The sequence below is a fragment of the Hippoglossus stenolepis genome, chromosome 22 (assembly GCF_022539355.2).
Source record: "Hippoglossus stenolepis isolate QCI-W04-F060 chromosome 22, HSTE1.2, whole genome shotgun sequence".
Taxonomy (NCBI): Eukaryota; Metazoa; Chordata; class Actinopteri; order Pleuronectiformes; family Pleuronectidae; genus Hippoglossus; species Hippoglossus stenolepis.
In genome coordinates, this window is record NC_061504.1 from 13,821,739 (window position 1) to 13,845,158 (window position 23,420).

General features: G+C 44.4%; 1 protein-coding gene across 4 annotated transcripts in view; it reads right to left on the reverse strand.

Moving 5' to 3' along the window:
- Positions 1–23,420, reverse strand: part of anks1b (ankyrin repeat and sterile alpha motif domain containing 1B) — a 162,650-nt gene that overhangs the window by 42,580 nt on the left and 96,650 nt on the right. For all 4 annotated transcript variants that reach the window (XM_035147899.2, XM_035147897.2, XM_035147896.2 and 1 more), the window contains 5 exons: positions 18,738–18,924; positions 5,970–6,625; positions 5,270–5,392; positions 3,273–3,342; positions 979–1,085 (listed from right to left, as the gene is read on the reverse strand). In XM_035147899.2, coding sequence (XP_035003790.1) covers positions 979–1,085; positions 3,273–3,342; positions 5,270–5,392; positions 5,970–6,625; positions 18,738–18,924 — 1,143 coding nt within the window. The remainder of the gene's footprint in view (positions 1–978; positions 1,086–3,272; positions 3,343–5,269; positions 5,393–5,969; positions 6,626–18,737; positions 18,925–23,420) is intronic.

A 23,420-nucleotide genomic window follows, 5' to 3' on the forward strand; every position in this document is an offset into this window, starting at 1 on the left:
AAACAAAGGACTAGAAAGCCTCATATCTCAGTATGATGTTGTTAAGTATCATCACATGAGAACTTATAGATTCCTCTGCTAGTTAGTAAAATACTATAATGCTAATGATGCATTGCTTCTAAATCATTAAGATAAACCCCAAACTGATTTAGCCATTTTGGAGATATGAGCTTCTTTCCCCCCCAATAGTGAAAATCTGATAAACTCATCCAGTCAGCATCTCTCTGCTTGTCACCCATGTTTCTGCATTAGGTGCAGTTTCTCTCAGCTTGGCTTCACTGCATCTCCTTCGCTTTCCCACTTCCTCCTCATTCTCTATGATATCACTCATGAAACCCTCTCCTCCTGTGGACGTCTCTTAGAAACACATGCACACACGCATCAGAATGCAAAATGACCCAGAAAGTTTCTCCTCCAACGTCACTGGAGACAAACGCGTCATTGGACATCACAGGACCAGGTTGCATCCTGGTCCACAGGCTACAGGTGGTCTCACCTACTCTTTCTACGTGTGTGTGTGTGCATGTAAGTAAGTGTATTAATGCAAAAATCATTAACAATCAAGGTCTGCGACATGATTTGTCAGTGCAGTATGAGCATGTTGGTGTGCAGCTTGAAGCTGGAGTTGAGATTTCTGCTGTGGCTGAGATGTGGCGTAGGATTTCTGTGCGTAGGAGGACCTCACATGGCATCAGTGGGGAGAGGCAAAGGAGGAATGAGAGAGAAAAAGGAGGAAAGCCAAAAAATGAGAGAGATCAGAGTGAAAGAGGAAAAACTAGCCTTGCTAATCACTGCAAAGACAATATGAGAAATGATGTGTTGTACCTAGGGGAGCAGAGAAAGCTTAGATTGGGGGGTGGAACAAACAGAGAGTGGAGATTGAATCTAAAGCCAAAGATAAATAACAACAAGAAGGGAAGAGAAACTGAGGATCAAACCTCAGAATTTCCCCCCAAAAACAATTGTGCAAACACTCACCATAAACTGGACGTTGTCGAATCCATTGGCCAGCAGGTGGTTCTCGTACTGGACCAGGCCGATGGAGTCGAGCCACTGACCCACAGACTGCAGCGGGCAGCGGGGACCTATGAGGGGGTGGAGGGGCAAACGCTTCAGAAGGGAGTAGCCGTCCACGCGGTAGCAGCGGCAGTCCGGCTGCGAGAGCTGGCACTGCCACATCATGTTATGGCGGGCAAAGTGGCTGTCGAACGAGCCCGCCATGCTTTTGAGGAGTCTTTTGGCAAGGCAGCAGGAGGAGGAGGAGAATAAAAGGGGGATGCAGGTAGAAGGGGGGGAGGTGAAGAAAGGAGGAGGAAGAGGAGGAAGGTATGGGGTGCTAGGCTAGAGGCATGGTGTGGATGGAGGGGGTCAGCATGCAAGGGTGCAGGTGGGTTCAGGCGTCCAGTTGCTGCTTTTCTGAATCCAGCCGGAGGGAGGATGAGAAGGGGGCGGAGGGTGAAGTTGTATCCAGAAAAAGAGCTTCGGTCCTGGGGGTAAAATCCTGCCAGAGATGGGTGGTGGATAAGACTGGAGTTTCAGATCCGCGAGCAAAAGCGACTGACTTGTGCGTGTGTGTCGCGCACAGCAGCCGCTTTCTTTTTCAGCTGTTGCGCTCGCTTGGCTGATCCCTTGATCGAGTGTGTGTGTGTCTGTGTGTGTGTGTGTGAGAGAGCGTGTGTGTGTGTAAGAGAGAGAGAGAGAAAAAGAGCGAGCGCTGCCTGTGCTGTGGATTTCTCTTTATCAAGTACTCCCACTCATCTGTATGCTCCTGCAGCCTCCTCTCTCTCTTTCTCTCTCTCTCCTCTCGGAGCACTGCTTTCCTCCCTTGTTCCCTCCTCACTCCCTGTCTCTCTTTCTCGCTCCCTCTCTCGCTCACTTTCCTCTGTCTACCTCCTGTCTCTATCTTCTCTGAGGGTTTCGATCATCACCCTGCGCTCGCTGCCGCTCTACATATATCTGTCTCTCTCCAGCTTCACAACAGCTCGAGCGTCTTTGTCTGCGAGAAGCCGAGCTCCCTCCCACCCACACACACCACGCTGAGTGTATGTATGCAGTCTACATGTGTCTACATGTACATGTTTGCCAGTGTGTGTGGTGAGCAGTGGCGATGTGTGTGTTGGTGGTGGTGGTGGGGAGGGTTGGAACTGTTTTGGCACAAACAGGATTTTTTCCCAGTGGTAACCATGGTTAGCAGCAGCTTTGCATTCACAGATGAAAAGCGAGAGAGAGAGGAGGAAGAGGGGAGGGGATCGGGAGGTGGAGGATGGGGGAGTTAACGCAGAGAGAGGGGGATGAGCGCAGTAAACAGAGATGAGTAGCGGAGCATTGGATGTGCGCAGGTGAGGAGGGTGGCATAAACAGGGATTTGATGCACACAAGACAGTCATGGAATTTCTCACACATACACACACACACACACACACACACACACACACACACACACACACACACACACACACACACCTGAATCTGTTAGTGTTTCCTCTGTGTGTAACCAGCAGAATGTAAACAGGTTGTGCATCTGCCTGTTGGTGCATGTTACTATCTCGTTGAAAATGCACCAATGAAATAACAGTAACGGCTATAAAGCGTCTGACCAACACTCAGATGGGCGCGAGTGCATCAGCTGTTTAAACAACATTGACACTGGCTGTCACTTTCTATTTGAAATTCAAACACTAGTTCAAATGTGGGGCTAAAAAGTTCATATTCGAACTGTGACGACCTGATCAGTCTAGAAGTGAATCAGACATGGTTTGCCTCGTGATCCAGCAGAGGGCGCTCACTGTCAGCTTGACCTATTGCATGCCCTCTTGACCTATCTGTAGAGTAAGAAAGTCATGTTATGTTGTTTTGCCAAGAAAACGGAGGACGCTAGCGAGCAAAGCCGTCCTGCGCCGACTATCACCAAACAAAAGCTTCGCAAAGTATCTTGAGGAAGTGTTTTGGGTTCAACACTGTAGAATGTCAAGTAACGAACAAAGGTATAGCTGTTTGTCAACTTTGCAACTGCCTCCAACGTCCATAAATCTGAAAGTGACAGCCCTAACTTTGACCTTCCCTTTTTTCCAAAGTGATGTTTCAGGTACGTTTACGTCTGGTTTTTCCAAAAAGAGAAGTTCGGATAACCTGTGGACAGTCGTGTTTCTTGCCTCGTCAGATTTTGTTGTTGAGATGTCACAGCGTTCTCACATCTTACAAATAACTTTAGTAATAACTGATTTCAGTCAGATTCACGCACACTCTCACATACATATTTGTGCGTGTTTTACCTGAGACGTCCTCCTTGATGTCCAATCCGCTCCCTATCCCTGCCCCGATGGAGCTCATGATCTTGTCGATCTGAGCAAATGGGAGGGCGACAGAGAGAGAGAGAGACGGGGGTGAAAACCAACGTTAGAGAGCTGTTCATTTCCCAGTAATAAGGCTAACCCCTATTTCTGGATTCAAGTGTCACATAACATGATCACTACGCCAGCCAGCACACTGAATGTCAATCATCCCCCCGGTGAATTGAAGGAGCGTGGAGGAGCAGAGGGGAGGATGCAGGAAACTTAAAGACAAGGCACAGCAGAGATGAAGGAGGAGGGAGTCTGGATTGCAGAGAGTTACTGTGGCCTCATTAGTGTCTGGCTGAATGTCATCCCTGACCCTGGACCTGCTGCTAACCACTGATCTGCGATCTGCGCATCCCTCCACCTGTCAGGACTGCTGGCTCACCGCGGGTCAGAGGAGCCTGGCCCTGCTCCGGCTGCACTGGGGATAAGTTTGTCTTCAAGGCTTTCCACCAGAAAGCCTGTGCATGTGGTCAACGTTCCCAAAGAGTAAATCTAAACCAATACCAGGTTTTATTTCTCAACATAATCAAGTTGTTTTGTTGCCTAAACGCCAGAGAGCCTTTCTCCAGTAAAGTAATTTATAGGAGACACACTCTGCCCATATTCTGATTCATACAACAGTTCAGCAATTTTCCAGCTAAAGCCAGATTAAAGCGTAAATGACTAACATACACTGATCTAGCTCTTCTCTCCTGTAGCACTAATGAGTATGAGTATCTTCACACTGTTGTGGGGCTTCCCCTTGTGATCAGTCTCCTGCTAATAATGAAACTCTTTTCTTGAGCACGTGCTGCAAATAGATTGACTTTGTTTTGTTTTTTTTTCCTCTGTGAAATCCCCCACACGTCCCCCTACACTTTCCCTGAAGCCATCTTATCTCGTCCTCCCGTAGCTCGCAATTAAACAGGAAAGGTCACCTTAATTGCTGAGAATTACAGGAGAACTCCATATGGTAATTCATCACCATCAGCCAGTTATGCGCTGTGTTGAGGAATTAATGAACATATACATGCAAATGTGGACAGGCAAGTACTTTTACCCACATGCATTAGCATCGTTTTGAAGGAGGATGATTAAATCTCTTACACACATTGTTCTCTGAAGGAGGGAAAATGCTGTGAGGTTCCTAAAGCGTGTTCTCTGTGGGGTGAATGCTGAGCAGTGAGCGGAGGTTAATGCGTCTGCACCCCGGTGTGTTTACTGAGGGCCGAGACCCCGGCCGTGTTGTCCAGTCACTAGATGACATTTGTGTCAGCGAGCCTTTTATATCCCAGACGCCTCGGGGACAAACAAACCGAAACACGCGGCGCCCTGAACCTCCGCACTTGACCCTCTATAACGGAAAACTGCTTCCTCTCTGATATCTTCCCTGCAGCTCTGTCGCCAGTTAGAGAAGAGAATCAGGGAAATCAGTGCAGGAGCATATTAAATCAGCACCGGGGCTCCTTCTGCAGCGGAGTTATAAGAAGTTGTTTTTTTTTAAACTGAGAAAAGACTGAAGTAGCTCCGAGCTGTGGAAGCAGAGATTTCATCTGTCCCCTGGAGAGACGGTTCATTTTGAAAAGCAATCGAGTTTTAATCACTTTTACTGTAAAAAAAAATCTGTGTCAACGTACAGAAATGGATTGATCCATCCTCTCCCTCTTTACGATCTTGATTGATGCTAAACATCTGATAAAAAGCTGTGCATTCGCCCGACAGTGCACCAAATTGCACACACTCATAAATATCAGTTGTTTTTTTTTAATCAAGATCCTCGAATTATTTGCGGATTAATCAACGAAAAGGTTGTAAAACCCCAACAATTTATGAGCTTCTTTCCTGAGCCTCACCACATCCTTCCTCCAAATTTCAGGGTAAAGAGACCAGTAGTTTTTTGCGTAATCCCCAAACAGACAAACAAACACAAAAGGGAAAAAACGTCTTCTTACCTCCTCCCACTCAGCAGTGAAGGAAGGCGTTCTCTCCAGTCTCCCCCCAGGGCTGGCACCCTCCCCTGGGTTCGGACTTCCAGGCCCCTGCCCCCGAGATCCAGACCCCCAACTGTGCTCCTCCTGGACATAGAAATGAACCATTTTGTTCAAGAATTATTAAACTACACGCAACCTTTTTTAACCTTAAATGTGTGGACAACTAAAAACCTGAGAATAAAATGCAAGTCCGTTCACGGCTCATAAAAGTTTCAGTTATAATGAAGCCATTTTCATCAAACAGACTATGCATCTATCTGGTGATTTATTTACTATGAATTAAAGGAGTCCTCTCTGAAATGTGCTGCACAGCAGGGAGCAGCACTGTGGCCCAGATTCTTGAGTTATCTAATTGGTTGGACTGGTTTCTTTGCCGTTTTCTGAGATCACACCGCATGATACAGCAAGATGCAAACTACCTCCACCGCTGCATAATTCATACAACTGAATATTTACAATAAATGCGTTTGCTTGCATTGATCTTGGTGCAAACCTAAACTTTAACAAAAAAGAAAAGTACTTTTAACAACTTTTATTTCAAGAGGCTTTCATGTTTCTTTGGCCTCTTACGTAAATGCCTCAGAAGAACGAGGCAGTACCGGGAAATAAGATGTATATATGTATATTTTTGGGACTGAAAATTATTATGGGAACAGCTCACCTGTACGGGAGACACAGCTACCAGGTTGGAATCAGACTTGGAAAGAGACTTTGACAATTGCAGGTCCAACACGCTCCGGGGAATGGACCTCATCCTCCCCAGGGTGCAAGCCCTCTCCTCGAAGCCAGCCCCAGATGAACCGTCCTTGGATTCGCCCGATGTCTGGATCCCCTGTGACTCCGGACCTTTCTGGTTTTGACCGGAGTAGTGGGAGGGCGGGCGGTCCAATGTAGACCACCCACGAGGCTGATCCCGCTGATCGCTGTTCTTGGGTCGAGCCTGATCCTGGTTGACCCTGGTGTGGAAGATAGTCCGGTACACCACCTGAGGCTTTTGCGGGTCGTTGGCGGTCCTCTGAGGCAACGACTCGCCCCCTGTCCTGGAGAAGACCTGAGTGGGTCCTCCTCCAATCACGATGCTGAACTCTGGGGTTTGCAGCAAACTGCTCTGGACGTCTGTGGAGGCATATTTGCGAGGTTTGGGACTGTAGAGGTTGTAAGGCGTGTCAGGGGTCTCGCAGGCTGGAGAAGAGCCATGAAGGAGGCCTGCAAACTCCTCCGGGATGTGGCTCTTCCTTCGATCCTCCAACAGAGGGTTCAATGTGGAGGAGGAGCAGAGAGGAGGAGGAGGAGGGTCTCGTTGGTACGGCCCGTCGTCTGCAAGCAGGAGACACACAAAAACAGAGTGATTAGCATTAAATCATGTAAATGTGCGTGAAATGATCCTGTCAAAACAACGATACACACTAATGAACTTACATCAGCAATTCACTCATTGCACAAATAACACACAATAACATTCCACGAAATGTTAAGTACACAACAGAACAGATAGAGAAAACACTGGAAAACAAGCAAAGCTGCAAATAGGAGGATAAGAACACGCTAATGCATCTTCTGCTTCGCTGGGGAAAAGCTGCTGGTTTCACAGAGGAGTCATGAAAGAAACTCCTGACTTGGATTTTACACCTCTGCTCCTCCACTGTCTGGGTGCATGTGAGTGTGCATGTGTGTGTATGCATGATCTCTCTGGGGCAGACGTTCTTACACCATTGACTGATTATTCTTTTTTTGGGAGGGGGGGTGCTTTCAGAGGCCGACTCACTGTCTGTGTGCAGCGGAGTGAAAGAACCCACTGAAAGCTTTTGATTCTCCATATACAAGTGTTCGTGTAATGATAGATGAATGTGCACGAGTGTGCGAGTGTGCGTCTGCTCGGCTACACACACACAGGTTTCACATGCTTATATACACATCTTCAAACAGCTTGCACCTGAGGTCACAACAACTGCCTGGCGTGTTGAAAGGATGAACAAGTTGCAGAAGAACAGGTGTATTATTTGATCTTCTTCTTGCTTTGAGTATTTGCTGCATTTCACCAGAGCGGAGTGACTCTCAAACTCCAAACACATCTTCAGTTCAATACGAGCCTGTAGCGAAGGAGCAACATCAGGTTCCAGAGAGATTAAGGTTGTAACTTTTGCTCCATGGGGCAAAAAGGCTTTGCTTATTTATTTTTCACTTTGTGCAAAGTCTCCTGCACAGTGTGATGGACATTGAATCTATGACCACAGATGGACAAAGTGAATAAAGTGTTGAGGACTGTAAACTTTATATGGAGTATTATTTTCTTGTCTTTATTTAAGAGCGTGGTTTTTCAGTTTGAGAGCGTGACTTTTTGTTTTGTCAAAGTTACATCATGATCTCATGTTGAGGCGGTTTAAGGAAGTTATGAAATAGTTCATCAACCTCAACTTGTACAACCTAGAAGGTTGCACACCTCGGTCACGGCTATCTCAACATCTTAAAGAAAGATATAAAAAAAGATTGACTCCGCCCATTTATCTGAATCCACTCCAAAATGTAATGGCTTCGTCTTTGACTCACACCCCACTGTTCCACCAAGTTTTAATAAAATGGGTTCACTAGTTTGGTCGTAATCGTTGTCACAAACACACGAACGGTAATGAAATCATAACCTCTTGGCGAAAGGTAAAAATTAAAGCAGCGTTCATGTTCAGCATTGCACGATTTCACAGAGTTTGCTAACACTGTAAATACTACTAAATACTAAATACTGTACAGGGATGAATGGAAGCACTTTATGAATGGCACAGTGTAAAAACTACATTCATACATTTCTAAAGCACAACAGCATGGCCACCATTCATAACGTGTACTGTGATTTGTGGGTAATTTGTTAGAACATGCACAACTGCAGGTGATGTTCTTTAACGTCACGTTAGATCAGTTATCAGCAGCTGAAACCTCCGTAAACATGACATCGCTTAAAGACACACACATCTGAGAGCTGCGAGTGTGTGTGTGTGTGTGTGTGTGTGTGTGTGTGTCTCTTCATCCTTTTTCTCTGCTTCTTGTCAGTGTGTGTTAGGATTGTGTACCAGGCCATGTAAACAATTTCACCACTGATAAGCATCACAAAGAGACACACATACACACACGGTCTCACAATCACACAGTCAGTGAATAGAACGAATGGGAACAGAGACTGCGCGCACACACACGCACACACACACACGCACACACGCACACACACACACACACACACACACACACACGCAAAAGCACACACACACGCAAAAGCACACACACACACACGCAAACTCCACAGTCTTGTAATCAAACCGTCAGCTGAATAATTGCATGTATCTCCACTATACACACACACACACAGACAGACAGACACACACAGACAGACACACACAGCCAGTGTTAATGAGCACTTCCTGTCTGTCCGCACCACATCCAGCCACTTTTCCATACACAACAATTACATAACGCAGCCCAGCGACACAGAATAACCCCTCGAACAGACTTTCATTAGAAAACGTCTGAGATTTTTCTTTCCCAGAGAAAACTCCTCAAGCTCGACTTACAGGAAACATTCATGGTGATTTAAACAGGAGATGTTTGATTCTTTTGAGCTGAAAGAATAAAAAAGTGGAACAACTTTAACATCAGTACTGGAATGGGGAGCCTTTCCATCCTCTGGAAGGTGATGCTGCAGTTAACTGCACCTTAACCGTGTTCGCTCTGAGTTTCAAAGTACGACATGTAGATATTCACTGTCTTCAGGTAATGAGGTTTAACAAGGTGACTCATCCTGACGCATTGCGCGGAGGGAAATTGTCTTTATTTTCCTACACAGGCTGAAAGCTCATTAGTTATGACTAATCCTCAGTATTTTAGTGACGTAGCTCAAAGATCAGTAGAAATACACAGTGTGTCTGCATTGTCTTTTAGGTGATTGTTACAATCTGATCATTTCCGTATTCAGAACTTAAATTCCTGTCCGTATAAGGAGTTTGTACGACAACGAGAATATAAATAATCATACAAACAGTTCTTCCATGACGCTCATTGTTCTTTCCGTTTGCTTCTCTCCATCCAGCTAAGAAGCGATAGCAACAGGTGAGCCTGTTGGTTGCTATGGCTACAAAGAGCCCCAGCATCAGCATCTCACTGTTTCTATTTTTCCCCGGGGCGGCCAAGTGTCTTTGGCCTTCAGTAAAAGTGTGCGGCTGATAAACACAGCAATCAAATCAGAGTGTGTGTTTGTCTAGACAGAAGAAAAGAGGCACTGCAGAGGCAGGGGAGAGATTCCTGCCGGGTACAGTGGAGAGGAGAGGGTTGGGAGGAAAGTTACATACAAGAAACTTTTGTAACGGAAAAATATATATTTCAGGTAAAAAGACAGAATTACAACCTGATAATTGGGGAGTTGATGAGAATATCGACGTAATGACGAGTGGCAGTGAAATAAATAAATAAATTCGAGAGCAGAGCAGAGACGTCGTTTGGCTCAAATGAGGCTCGACCGTCTCTTGTTTCTCTTCTTCCTTTGCAAACAATCCATAATATTCCTCTGTGTGTTGTTTTAACCTTCATTACTTATCCACTCCTGAGCTTCAAAATCACTCTGCAGCTTTGCCTCATTCCCTGTCCCCTGTGTGTGTGTGTGTTTGTGTGTGTGTGTGTGTGTGTGTGTGTCTTACCTGCTAATTCAAGGCAGTATCTCCTCAAACTAAAGCACAAACACACTGACTGTACTGCACAAACACACAAACACACACTCACTCACCACTGAGCTTCTACTGAAATTAATCAGATGGTGAAACAACTTCTGCAGAATTTAACACCTGCATTTCTGTTGCACAACTACAACGCACACAAGTTGTGACACGCAGGAACGGGGATGTTTGCCTTGTATGTATGTGAGTGACTGTGCAACAATAAATATTTCCCACTACTACTCATTGATACATGATTTAACTCTTTAAGAACTGATTTGTCTGAACACTAACTCCAACACAAAATAATGTCATGAAAAAAGTTCGCAAGTGAAAACCACCGCTTATTAAACTTAACAAAAAGAAAACATGCTTTTTTTTAAAAATATAATTCAATCCTTTGTATTTTTTGTATTGTTTTACATGATCTTGCTCTCGTTGTCTCACTACCATCTGCTATTATGTTTGAATATTGTGTAACAAATCCTGGTTTCTAACAACATGCTGACTGAGCTGACTTCCTCCCAGACAGCAGACGGATGTGGTCCACGTCAGACGATGATGCAGCACATGTGGCCCAAACAAAATGGATGTGAGCTCAAAGTTGCCACAACTATCCTAAAACAAATGTGGGCCTTTGTTGGAGCGAAACGCCCGAGTGCCATCACCTGCGCCAAAACTATTTTGGCTATTTAGAGTTTGCTTAATTGTGTTGCTTAATAAAATCCCCCTGCTTAAAGCTACCGTGTGAATTGGACACAGCTCTACTCATTAACCAGCTCATGTTGGCATGTAAAGTAAATGTTCTTCCCAAAATGTTCCTCTCTTGGCAGCAGCAACTTTACAGCAGTTAGATTTAAGAGTAGTGAAGAGAAAATCTCCAATTCAAATTAAGCTCATCATACAGTGACTAAACCCAGAACAAGATGATATGGGTGGAAGGAAGTTTTCAGAAGGTGCCGAGGGAAATGCATCTCCAAAGAGAAAACTTCATTTATCCTAGTAGGAGACAGGTGAATCCATTTTCCTTTCCTGTTGTAATTGCAGTAAGATTGAAAAGCCTGTTTAATTGCTCTTTAATAAATGTTTGCAACACCAGACAACTGGTGTCCTGTCCCAGTCTGTGATGGAGAGGAAGGGAATATAAGAGGATTAGGGAGCAGGAGAGGGAGGGAGGAAGAATAATAACAGAAGAAGAGGTGGAAAAGGACCTCAGGGAAGAGGTGGAAAAGGTGAACGTTGAAATGCAGAAAGATAAAGAGAGATATAGGGTGTGGGCAACAGAGGGAGGCAGAAAAAAAAAAAAGCTTGTGAATGAGGCAATCCGACTGAATGGAGTTTAAGTGGAAGCAAATGAGTTATGGAGAGGCGAACTGTGGCGGCGCAGCAAAAACCCAAAACGCCGAGGAGGGGCTGACAAATGACGGCGATGCTGAGCTCAAGTGAGGGGGTGTGCGAGGAGCATATATCAGAGAGCCAGAGGGAGAGAAACAGAAAGTGAATGAGCACTTGCGAATGGTGGCCAGAGAAACGAGGGAGAGACAGAATGAAGGATCGAAAGACAAGAGGGGGGGAAGGAGGTAGAGAAATGATGGGGCAGGGATACAGAGCTGGAGGTTATATATCAAAATGGGAGGAGAGAGAAACTGCGTCGTATAGCAAAGGAGATTTTGCAATAAAAGCTCGTTCATTATTGATTTTCACACCGACTGAAGATCATGAAAGTATTAAAATTTGCATTTAAATAAAGTTGCTGGACACAAACTATAAAAAAACAAACTCATCTCACTGCATTTTTATCATGTCACTCATTCTTTTGTGGTAAACGCCTTAAATATTCTGTTTATACAAAGAGACACAAACAAATACAAGCTCTCGTGCTCATACACTGGGATGTTTTTCTGTGTGTGTGTGTGTGCGCGTGCGTGCGTGCGTGCGTGCGTGGCAGTGTCAGGGGGCTGGGAGATGATCCAAACATCAGATAGTGCTCATGTTCATCGCCCCGTCTCTCGTGGCGCGGCGCTGACTGTTATTAAAAACTACAGAGTAATATCTGAGCTGTCACTCATCCCCGAGATTAAAGACTGAGCCTTATTTCCTAAGCGCCGCAGGTCTGGATAAATCAGTATCAGCTCCCCCGAGCCGAGGGGCGCTAAGCGGATGCTCGGTTGGTGCTGGGCTATGCTAACGAATCAAGATAGTAATGTGGGGCTGTGGTGCGTCGCTGCGTGGGACGGACGATGACTTCAGGTCTGGATTTGACGATTTGACGAAGGGTTAATAGGCAACAGTAAATTCAGTGAGTTACACGTGAGGGCTGCAGACCCTTGAAGTGCTGCTGGAAATGTCACAAGCGCCATTTGCTCAAGACACTAAAGTGCTCTTGAGAAACACCAGGGAGAGAGAGTGTCATTTATGTGACGTGATTAGTCCCAGCATGCGTCGGCTTTCCACCCTGTTTCCTGAACTGGTTTCCAACCTGTGGGGTTCCGGACCCCACCAGAGACCACATGTTCAATCTAAATCTTTTTCCTGAAATTTTCCAAAGGGGCTGTATGTGAGAATGAAAATGTCAGATACAATCGCTCCCGGCACTTAGGAGCAAATTAATAAAATGGGTCAAATTTTCTTTGAGATGCAATTTTTTTCTTTTATTGTCATCTTATATTTTCAGCTCATCATGTTTTGTTTTTACCAGGTGGGGAATGTTGTTTTGTGCATGTTGCACCTCAGCCTCATGTCTGTGACCTGTCAGCTGGTGTTTCACCAACAGGAGCAAACAGGTCGGTCTTAACCTCGCTCCCCGTGGGACGTGAAGACAGAGCGGTGAGACTCCGTGTGGAGAGAATCGCTTCATGTCTGATGGTCCGTACACATAGAAACCCAGCCTTAAGGCAGAGTAGGGCCAGTCTACAGATATTAAATACACACTTTCATTCCTGATTCCATATTGCCACGGCAACGGGTTCGTCTTTTGCAGGAACCCATTATTCATGTCTCCAGAAGTTTGACAGTGACGACAGTCTCTCCCTAGAGTCACTGAACTTTCATTTGTGTTTCACACACAAGATCTTTGAGGGATATAAAGCCCTGAACATGTCCCTGGTGTTTTCACAACCCACTAACAAAGATGGAGACAGAGATTTAAGATCTGGCCAAAATATAGTTGTTTGTATCTGTTTCCCATGCATGAGGATGAACCCGCATGACCTTTACACACTATTTCACATCTTCAAAGGTGGTGGAAAATCAGCTGTACAGGTTAGAGAACATGGCTGCAAACAATACAGCTTTCACATCTCCACTTCCTCCCACTATCCAGAGATGAAGCCAAAATATCCTGGAAATGGAAACTGCCATCTTGCACCTATAAAATCATCTGAGTCTGAGGGAGGGAGTCACAGTCACGAGATCATCATTGTCATCAGGAAACAATGAGCACTTAAACATCACTGAGGAAAGTACATTTGACTTTTGAAGGTTGCCGTCATGTCGTCCATCTTCATATAAAGTCTGTGAGACACACAGACACAAATCTGTGTTCGGAATAAAACTCGCTGCCTTTTGTTTATATCTCTTACAGGTTCCAAGGCAAGCGCTCTGCCTGAGCAGGTGGGAATTCAGTGTTTGGCTCAAGGGCACTTGAAGCATCAAACTTGAGTCCATTTAAGAGGTTTATCAACACAACGACATACAAATTACTGCTGCTTGTCTCAATCATCAGTCCGTCACTGTGAGTTTAACCTCAGCAGTAGAACACGTTTATATAAATCTGCTCCACCACATTTATTGAGGTCATTTCTGAACAAATCTGCTTTGTTTATCCGGCCTTTTTAGTCATTGTTAGTTATATAAGAGCATAAAAAAGGAAAAGTTGGAAGCAAAGTTTGCTCCCGGCTTCTTTCTGAGTCTCTCTTCAAGCTCCACTGCTGCTTAATGTGATCAACAGCACTTTCTCTATGAATCTTACCCAATTTCTGCTACTTTCACTTTTATTAGTTTGAATTGAGTCTGGTCGTGTGTGCGTGCTGAGACGAAACACGACTTTACCAATGTGGCGGAGCGAACACTCTGGTCCCTGCCACTGAAGCTAAATGCCGTCAAACACACGGCGGCACTCGCAAATTACCTGAACTCGTCTTTTTAGCGCAACAGCCCGAGGTTGAATCTAAATGAAACAGTATGTGTGATCAAAACCAGCTTAATGAAACTGTGCTGCTAATTAGAGCTACAGCTCTGAGGGCGGGACAATTCAGAGAGGACACTTTAATGAAAGGACTGACGATGTCCTCAGGTGCAGGAATATTAATACACTCTGTATTGAGTTGTATATAAAGATGGACGACATGACCGCGCCAAAAAGTGAAGCCAAAGAGTCTTGATTGCCCCCTAGTGGCTGGCTGCAGTACAGGTAATAAACCCCACCTCCTCCGTGTTAGTGTATGGAACATGGACGCTATAAAACGCTATAAAAATAGGGTGAAATGTCATGATTGACAGCTAATAATGACTCGCGATTGGTCGAGCATGTGTATCGACGGTGCCTCAATAAACATGTCGTCCATCTTTATCTATTTATTTATGGTACCACCAAGAGTCGCACCTCAAATTAAATCAGCACTTTTCCCTCAGCAATACCTGAATATTATTAAATTCACAGAGATAAGATATATTGCAAGGCTTTCCACTGAATTGCCACTTGGTTGTACAACAGATATAACTAATAAACCTAAGTGTGTTTTTACAGTTTACAAGCACACACACACACCGACATTGCAAACCAAATTTCTTCTCCCGTTCTCGTCCTCCTGCCTTTCAAATCAAACTCAAGCTTTCAACCTTGATTGACACTCTGTCACGCCCCGAGTGAAGAAGCAGCGAGAGGGGAGCTATAATTTCATCACATCCGCCATCTACCACATGACAGGGTGTGGGGTGGGTGGGTGGGTGTGTGTGTGTGTGTGTGTGTGTGTGTGTGTGTGTGTGTGAGTGTATTCTAACGGCAGGGAAGATTCCTGTTATCTGATGTAAGAGGAGATCAGCACTGCCACATTTCTGCCTCCATGTAAAATGAGGTGGAGGATGTACACATGCTCATTTCTGTTAAATGATTATGATCAAACGTGTTAATATCAGTGGCCACTAATTGAAGGGCCTATTTCATAAAGTGTCAAACTTTTCAGGCGGTGGACACAGGAGAAGGGAACGGCTTCAGATGTGATCGTGTCAAAGAAAGACAGCAAAGGGCAGAGCCAAGGTGTCAAAAGGACGTGTATGTGCACGAGTGCCTGAGTATCAAATGAATGCAGCCAACACAGGTACTGCTGACTTTGAGGGCGACTTAATGATCAAGCACAAGGCGCTGACAGACCCTTTGTGTGTTTGTGCTGAAGAGTGCGCTTGTAGTTGTGAGTTGATGCCAAGTTACAAATGAAGAGTGTAATATTTGAGAACAAAGACCTGAATTAAGCAACGGAGGCCTAATGAATTTAACTCCTTCCAGTAAACACACACACAGTCCGAGCTGTGCAGCACTCAAACACACGGAGAGAGCCGTTGATTGCTTTGCCATTTTCGGCTCATTAGCTGCAGCTCATCGATCTCTGTGGTCGAAATGCATTATGAAGAAAGCAGGAGTTTGTGTTTTGCAAGTAGATGTTTTACCACAACTGAGTAGAGAACTCAAGAGAACAGCACGTCTGAAGCATTTTCAAATATTAAATGAAGTAAAAGAGTAAAGTAAGTCCACCTTAAATAAACAAAACAAAAAAAGAGTGAAGGAATTCCATCGTAAAAGATTGACGTCAAGTAATTCCACTTTAAATTCAAAGAATAAAGTAAAAAAGTAAAGTTATTCCACATTAATTCCTAAAATAAAGGAAAAGAGTAAAAAAAAAACATCATCTTTTTTTAACTTGTCACAGGGGGCGCTGCTTAATTCACGTCAGACCACTGCGTCAACAGTTGCACTGATTTAGCAAAACACTGCACTGGGCTGGACTCCCTGCAGCGAGGCCACCGAGGGAAGGTTCTCTCAAGTGACGTCCAACATTACGTAAACCGAGGCTCCGCAGGATCAGCGCCGGTGATGGATGGGGTTAAAAATAGTGCCTTCTTTTTTACCCGGCTGCCCACGCGGGTGCCAGACACCTGCGTACGTCCACTGCAGCTATTGTGTAAAATGTGAGGCTGGTGCGGAAGAAGAGTTTAGGATTTTTTAAGGGAGAGAACGAGAGGAATAAGAAGAGGAGAGACAGATGTGGGGAGGAGGGAAGGAAGGAAAGACCTTTTATGGTGAGCGGAGGGTAAAATAAAGAACTCCAATCAGTTTCTTCTCATTTCAACCCCCAGAAATCTAACATTTCATTCTCTCCGTTTCCTCCCGACCCCGATAACGTCTCACTGTCATTCTCTCCCACTCTTTTTTTCACTGGCATCCTTTACATTCTGTGACTCTTTGCCTTCTGTACCCACATATACACATACATACATATACTACACTATATATATATCTCTCTCTCTCTCTCTCTCTCTCTCTCTCTCTCTCTCTCTCTCTCTCTCTCTCTCGTTACCATGGCAACCCCACAATGGGCCTTACACAGCTAATAAGTAGAGAGAGCAAGAGGGATGAGCGGAGGAGCGGAGAAGCAGAGAGAGAAAGAGAGAGAAGGGAGGGAGGAAAAACAACTAAATGGAAATATAAATGGATGCCAATCTATTCCTGGTATTAGTGATCGAGGCAGAGAGAGAGAGAGAGAGAGAGAGAGAGAGAGAGAATTATTCAAATTCATTCTAGGTTGTATCTATAAAATTGTGTGAGTGCTTATATAAAGTATTTCTGTAAGTGCAGTATATAAGGTATTATGTGTGCATTTTAATTACTTTAGTGTAAAGGTTCTTTTTCTAAATCGGAGCAAGAAAACAACCTCTTGTGATATAACTGGGTGAACAATCATCAGTGAACTGCAGGAACGGGGTCGTCCACTAAACAGAAGGTCGTAGGTTCAATCCCCAGCGTTTCCACTCTGCATTCCAAAGTGTCCTTGGAAAAGATACTAGACCCCAAATTGTCCCAGAGTGTGAATTGTGAGTGATGGAAGCTTATGTAGCTGCATGAATATGAATTGTACTGTGATATGCTTTGAATGGTCGATAAGACGCAGTAAAAATAGGAGATCAATAATTGCTCATTATGTTCAGTGGGTTCAAGAAGGAAATTACACACGTGTTACATAAACATCCACAGCTGAGCTTCAAGTGGAATGAAGATGAACATGTCTCATTCAATTTGATGTCTGTGTGTGTCTCTGTGTGCGTCTCTGTGTGCATGCACCTGTGGATTGATAATGGATGTGTTTTTGTTTGAGGCACCACACAGATCAAAGCCTCGCTGGGCCTCTGAACTACTGGATGAAACACGCACACACGGACGCACACACACACGCACACACAGACAGACACACGCACACACGCACACACAGACAATGCCTCCCGCCTGCTTTCTGTCCTCTGTCTTAGCCTGACAGCAGTGGGTGTGAGGGACAGTTGGACTGGCACCCAGGTGAGAGAAGGAAGTATTCACAACCACGTCACTAGCTGTAGCTATCGCCAAGGCCGCTTTGCCATGACAACAAGGAATCTCGTCACCATGGTAACGCAAGAAGCGGGCGACGAGGAAATGACAGAGAGGAAATGAGGCTCAGGAGCAAACCAGGCAGCGAGCCAGTGGTTCCCACGTCCCAGTTTCCTTCTGCGGTGTCCAAGTGTATTGGAAAAATCCATAATACAATAAATCTTTAGATAAAAATACTGCAGACAGTATCAAATCAGAAATATAGAGAGAAATGTATTTTTAAACGTGAGCATGAAATCTGAAAAAGTTGCTTATATATTAGTTATTTTAGGGTTCATGACAAATTGTAGACAATCCCATTAAAGTACATGTGAATAGTAAACATGTTTTTGCATTTTTTTAACATTCATGTATTCGTGTTTGTTCTAAAAGAACTGAAATGTGCGTCATGTGCAGATTTAATACTTGACCGCCCTCGTTAGGAGCTTCTTTTTAGAAAACACCTCCATTACATAGTATATTGCTTTTGGAGCAGAAACATTAAAACTCAGTGGGGGGACGTCATTAGATGAAACCAACAGTGTTTCATCTCGTCAGACAGTAACAGCGACGCCCCACAGGACCAACGCAGCATCTTCTGCTGATGTCTTGGAGCCCGGGTTCTTCTCAGGATATCCAGGACAGTGTTCCAGCGTGAGGAGCTGGTTTGCATCCTGATTTCCACTCAGACAGACTTTAGATGCATATTCAGTTTTCACCTGATAAAACCCCTTTAAAATGTCTCTGCTCTGCACAAGACTCAGATAAGCACTGATACAGGATGATACAAATCTGTTGTAGAATAATTCTCAGAGCTTGTTTCCCTTCAATTCTTAGTCTAGTGGGAGGTTATCATGCTTCACTAAAATCAACAGTACATCAGTGCTGCGATGTGAGGGAAACCTATCTACATGATACTTGTGCCATTTTCTGACATGAACTCCTGGGTTTTTTGTCGTGAACTTCCCCTTGAGGAGGTATTTGTGTTTCTGCTGCTCCTCCTCCAGGGGGAGGTCAGAGGTCAGGGTGGACAGTTTTCCCCTAACTGGTGTCTCCTCCGGCCGAGAGACAGAGCCTTTCACATCTACCGACCTCCCACCCTCCCGTCCGTTTCATGAGTCTTTACCTGTGAGCTGACAGTCGTCGTTGGAGCCTGCAGAGTCTTCCTGGTTGGGGCTGAGGGGGGGGCTGGCAGGGGGGCTGGTGCTGAAGCTGGCGTAGCCCAGGGACGAGCTCACCTCGCTGGGCTCACAGCTGTGGTTCACTGGCCTTTGGACGTCCAGGGACGAGGACAGAGAGGTTCGCTGCTTGGGCTAAAGGCAAAACAGGAGTAAGAAAAAAGATTAAATATTAACTATATTCTCTCATGTAGCTGACAATTGTGTGGCTTTATTCATTAGTTCATGGTTTATGTAACATGTAAAAATGGTGCAAGGATAGAAAAAAGAGAGGGATAGAGATTATAAGGGAGAGGCGATAGAAAGATGGAGAAACGGACAAAAAGAGAGAGAGAGAGGATTTCATAATGACAGCTCACAGCCGAGTGAGAGAGTGAGACAGAGAGGTAGAGGACAAGTGAAACTGTAGACTGGCACCTGGTAAACACATCTTACATAATGAGGCATTTGCAGCTCTCAACAACCTGCTGCTGCTTCACAAACAGCTCCAGCAGTCAACACCCTGCTGTGTGTGTGTGTGTGTCTGTTTGTGTGTGTGTGTGTGTCTGTGTTTGTGTGTCAGAGGAAAGCAAATCAATACAGTGAAGCACCAAGGTTCAAATAAAACCCTGAAATACTGAAGGAGACTGACACACGACATGGACCACCTTCATAAGACCTTCACTGTGAGTCCAGGCACAAAAAACTGAACCTTGACTAAGAAAGAAAGAAGGAGGGAATGGAAATAAATGCAGAGAAGGGGAGAATGTTTCTATTCTTTCTGCGCTGGGTGCAAAGAAATTGGGTTTTTAAGCATCTTCAGATCGACTGGACTAAAGTGAGATGAAAACAAAGGTATAATGGGAACAGGGAAACGACTCGAACGTGGAGGACGCATGCAAGATGAAGAGGAACGGAGAGGACTGGACAGGGTGAAATGGAAAAACTGTGGAGATGAAAAGACATGGTGAGAGAAAATGGCAGCACTGAGGAAAAGAGGAAAAAAGCGAGGGAGCAGGACACAGAACAAATGATGGGAGGAGGTAAGAATGTGAAGCAGGAGAGGAAGAAAGAGTTGGACGAAGAGGAGTGAAGCAACAGAGGAAGGACGAAGGAGGCAGCATCATAAAAGAAAGGAGAAGGAAGGAACATTAGATGGAAGCTACGAATTATTATTTTATTAAACATGAAAAATGAATATAATCTTTTAATTAAAAAGAGCTCCAGATAAGGTTCAACATATAAAAAATACGGTTATTTGCTTTTTTGTAAGTTTAATGAGGAGAGAGATTCCACTCGTGTTTGTAGAGTTATCACGAAGCCATAATGCTAAACAAACATAAGCAGCTCCTAGATCTTAGTTCATATTTTATATACGGCTGCAAGAGTCGTATTGATCTTCTCCTCCAACTCTTGGCAGGAAATTGTAGTGTACAAAACTATAGGGTTTGTTTTTCAAAGTCACTTTGAAACACTTCTGCTGTAAGAGAAAGGTCAAATCAACAGAAGTTCAACCCACAACCTGATATCAGCCAATAAACACAGAGCTTTTCACGGCAGAACTTAGAAGAGCAGAAGAGATACAACTAACGTCCCGACCAGAGCAGCCACAGCAGCACTTTTCTTTTCCAGTGGACATTTGGTCAATGGGGAATAACACCACAGCAGCAACATCCCACTGAGACCATGGATGTTTAAAGGACCAATACATCAAGCGGACAGGATCACAGCAGCACGGACGAGCAACGGTGAATAAAGACAATGATTTATGAGCCCAACGGGGAACAGTCCGGACGGGGCAAGGGGAGAGACACGGCACAAACCTCGCTGTCAAACACAAAATGAATCTTTGTAATCAAGAAAAACCAAATAGAAGGAAAATAAATCTTACACAGTGAAATAAAAAACACTTCTTAATTTGTGCCCACGTAAAAAAACAGAACCTATAGTGTTGGATAAGTCGGCTCTCATCAGATAATCCAAGTCCAAGACAATCGACCCAGAAAGATGGAGCTGCTGATGTGGGACACTGTGGCATTTCAAAGTGAGAGGTTGTAGTTGTGTGCGTGTGTGTGTGTGTGTGTGTGTGTGTGTGTGTGTGTGTGTGTGTGTGTGTGTGTGCAAACGTTTAATGAGTTTATTGGCAACTTCAACTTCTCCTTTTCATCGTTCAAGCATGTCTTAACACCCACACTCATCGGCGCCTTGTCTCGGTGCATTTCGCTTCAGCTTCTTTCTAACAACTAAACAACTCGTCTCTCTGGGCTCACGCTTATTAGGAGCTCACACATGCACATAAACACACTCACACCCAACAAAACACACACACACACAACACTACACGCTGTAGTTCTGGCTGAGGCTCAGCGTGTACAATGCAAATGGGCAGCAGGCTAATGAACATGCCATGGCCAATTGGATTAATGAGCGTGCGCACACACACACACACACACACACAACCATTTTCTCTGTCTGTAACAGCATCCCTGGGGGAAAACATGCTGTTTAACACTTAACTAATGGGTGTAGGTCCTAATAAATGACACAACCATTAGCTAGAGAAAAGTATTTCCTCACCCAAGATGAGGCGGGACGTGTCTCTGCAGTTTGAGTTGTATGCACAGACTGAATAAAGTTTTTCCTTCGTGAGAAAATGAGAAATCATGTTGATTAATGAACCATAATCAATTATAAAATGATCATAATTACCGGATCAGATACTGTGGAGTCGGGAAACAAATATCCACTGTTGATGAATGGGACGTAATTTACTGTGCAACCTGTTCGTCATGCTAAAAAAATGACAATATAGTTGTACTAAGAGTGGGGGGGGGAGAATGTCGCCATTTCCATTTAGTCTCTTTACCGGCTGACAAATTCATCAGTTTAACGTGAGCTGGGGACTGAAAGGTAATTATCCTCGTGGCTTTAATCGATATTTTCTGTTGTTGGAGCAACTTCTCTCGTGTAGAACGGTAGCTTGGAGTAAGTGACGCTGTATCGAGTGATGTGTGCGTCTTTAGAAGAAGCAGAGTTTTTATTTCTGTCGCTTTATTTCACGTGCACGGAAGATGAAACACGCAGGATAAAATATTAAACGACTCAGCATTCAAACACACACACACACATCCCGAGTCCCTAACCTAAAATATCCTGGAAACACAGGATCTCTTGTACTTTTGACGTAATTGGGAGCCTGACCCACTGTTGGTGGTCAGATCATCATCTGAAATCATAGTGCTGTTTCCCGGCTCTCCCACGCAAACACCTCCCTCCTATTATCTGCTATCAGTCCACTCGCTCCTCTTGTCGGAGTAAACAGTCTCTCACTCTGTCCATCATGTGAAATTGTGAGAAACGCAGGAGGCTGAACTCCGCTCGCTTTGAACCGGCAGTATTTCACCTCCTGTCCGTTCCGCAGCACTAAAGCAGTTTTTCCTGCCATATTCATGATGGCACACAATTTAAAACGCAGTGCAGAGGCCGGCAGGGGCGAGCAGTCCATTTGGCTCACAACCAGCGAGGTGATTGAAAGGCACGGCTCGCTGGAATCAACAAAGTACTACATACAGATTCATTTGTTATGGGCTGGGAAATGCCAGGAAATAGCCCGGACGTTTAACTCCCACCGGGGAGCTTTTAGCTTTAGCTCGAGTCCGTTTCAAACAGCAGTGTGTGACCTGTGTCTCCTCTGGGGCCACAGGCTGAATATCCTGCTGAGCCGGGAACACACACACACACACACACACACACACACACACACAGTATACCTAAATTAGGAAATGTAAAAAAAGTGCTACTCTGTTAAATCAGCCAATATATATATATAGTAAAATCTTCAAAAGTAAATTATTTTTCTTTCACCTTAGTGAAAATCTCTTTTCTCACTGCCCATCTTTAAAAGCCAAACAACCAACATGATTGTTTTATCGATTGTGTGTGAATGTGTGTGTGTGTTTGTGTGTGTGTGTTCTGCACACGTGGGCCCAGCGCCAGTACAACATGGACAGAGCTGAGACACATTCCTGGGTTTATACAGAGCAATCATGTATTGCAATCATGCGCAGATCCGAGCAAATATGCCAGAAGATTAACTGACTGGAGCAACACTGTCAGAGCGGGATCGTCAAGGGTGTGTGTGTGTGTGTGTGTGTGTGTGTGTGTGTGTGTGTGTGAGCAGATTAATGAGCTCTAAATGCCAAAGTGATTAGTGATTTTCTGGGGAAAACAGAGACACATTGACAAACGTGTCTAAAAACAGATTAACATGAGACAAACTCCACAAAATGAAACTTTACTGGAACACCAAGGAAAGAAAACAGTGATACATCTTCATATCTAGCACGAGACCATAAACTACTTTATCTACTCAATCGTCTAATGCTGTTCTGTTAATTGATCAACAGCACAGTTTATCAGGAAAATCACGTTTGAAAGATTAGTTTAAAAAACAAGCCATTCTTGGACTTTTCAGTGTCAGCGTGTATGTTTGCTTATTTGTGGGAGTTAAAACTTTTATATTACAGAATAAACAATGAAGAATGTATTTAGATTCCAAACTATTTTCTTAATTCAAGTTCTATAGAGTTGTTTATGTTTTCTTTTCGTTCATATATTCATAATGAAATGTTGTACAGTTACGATCCAGCAGT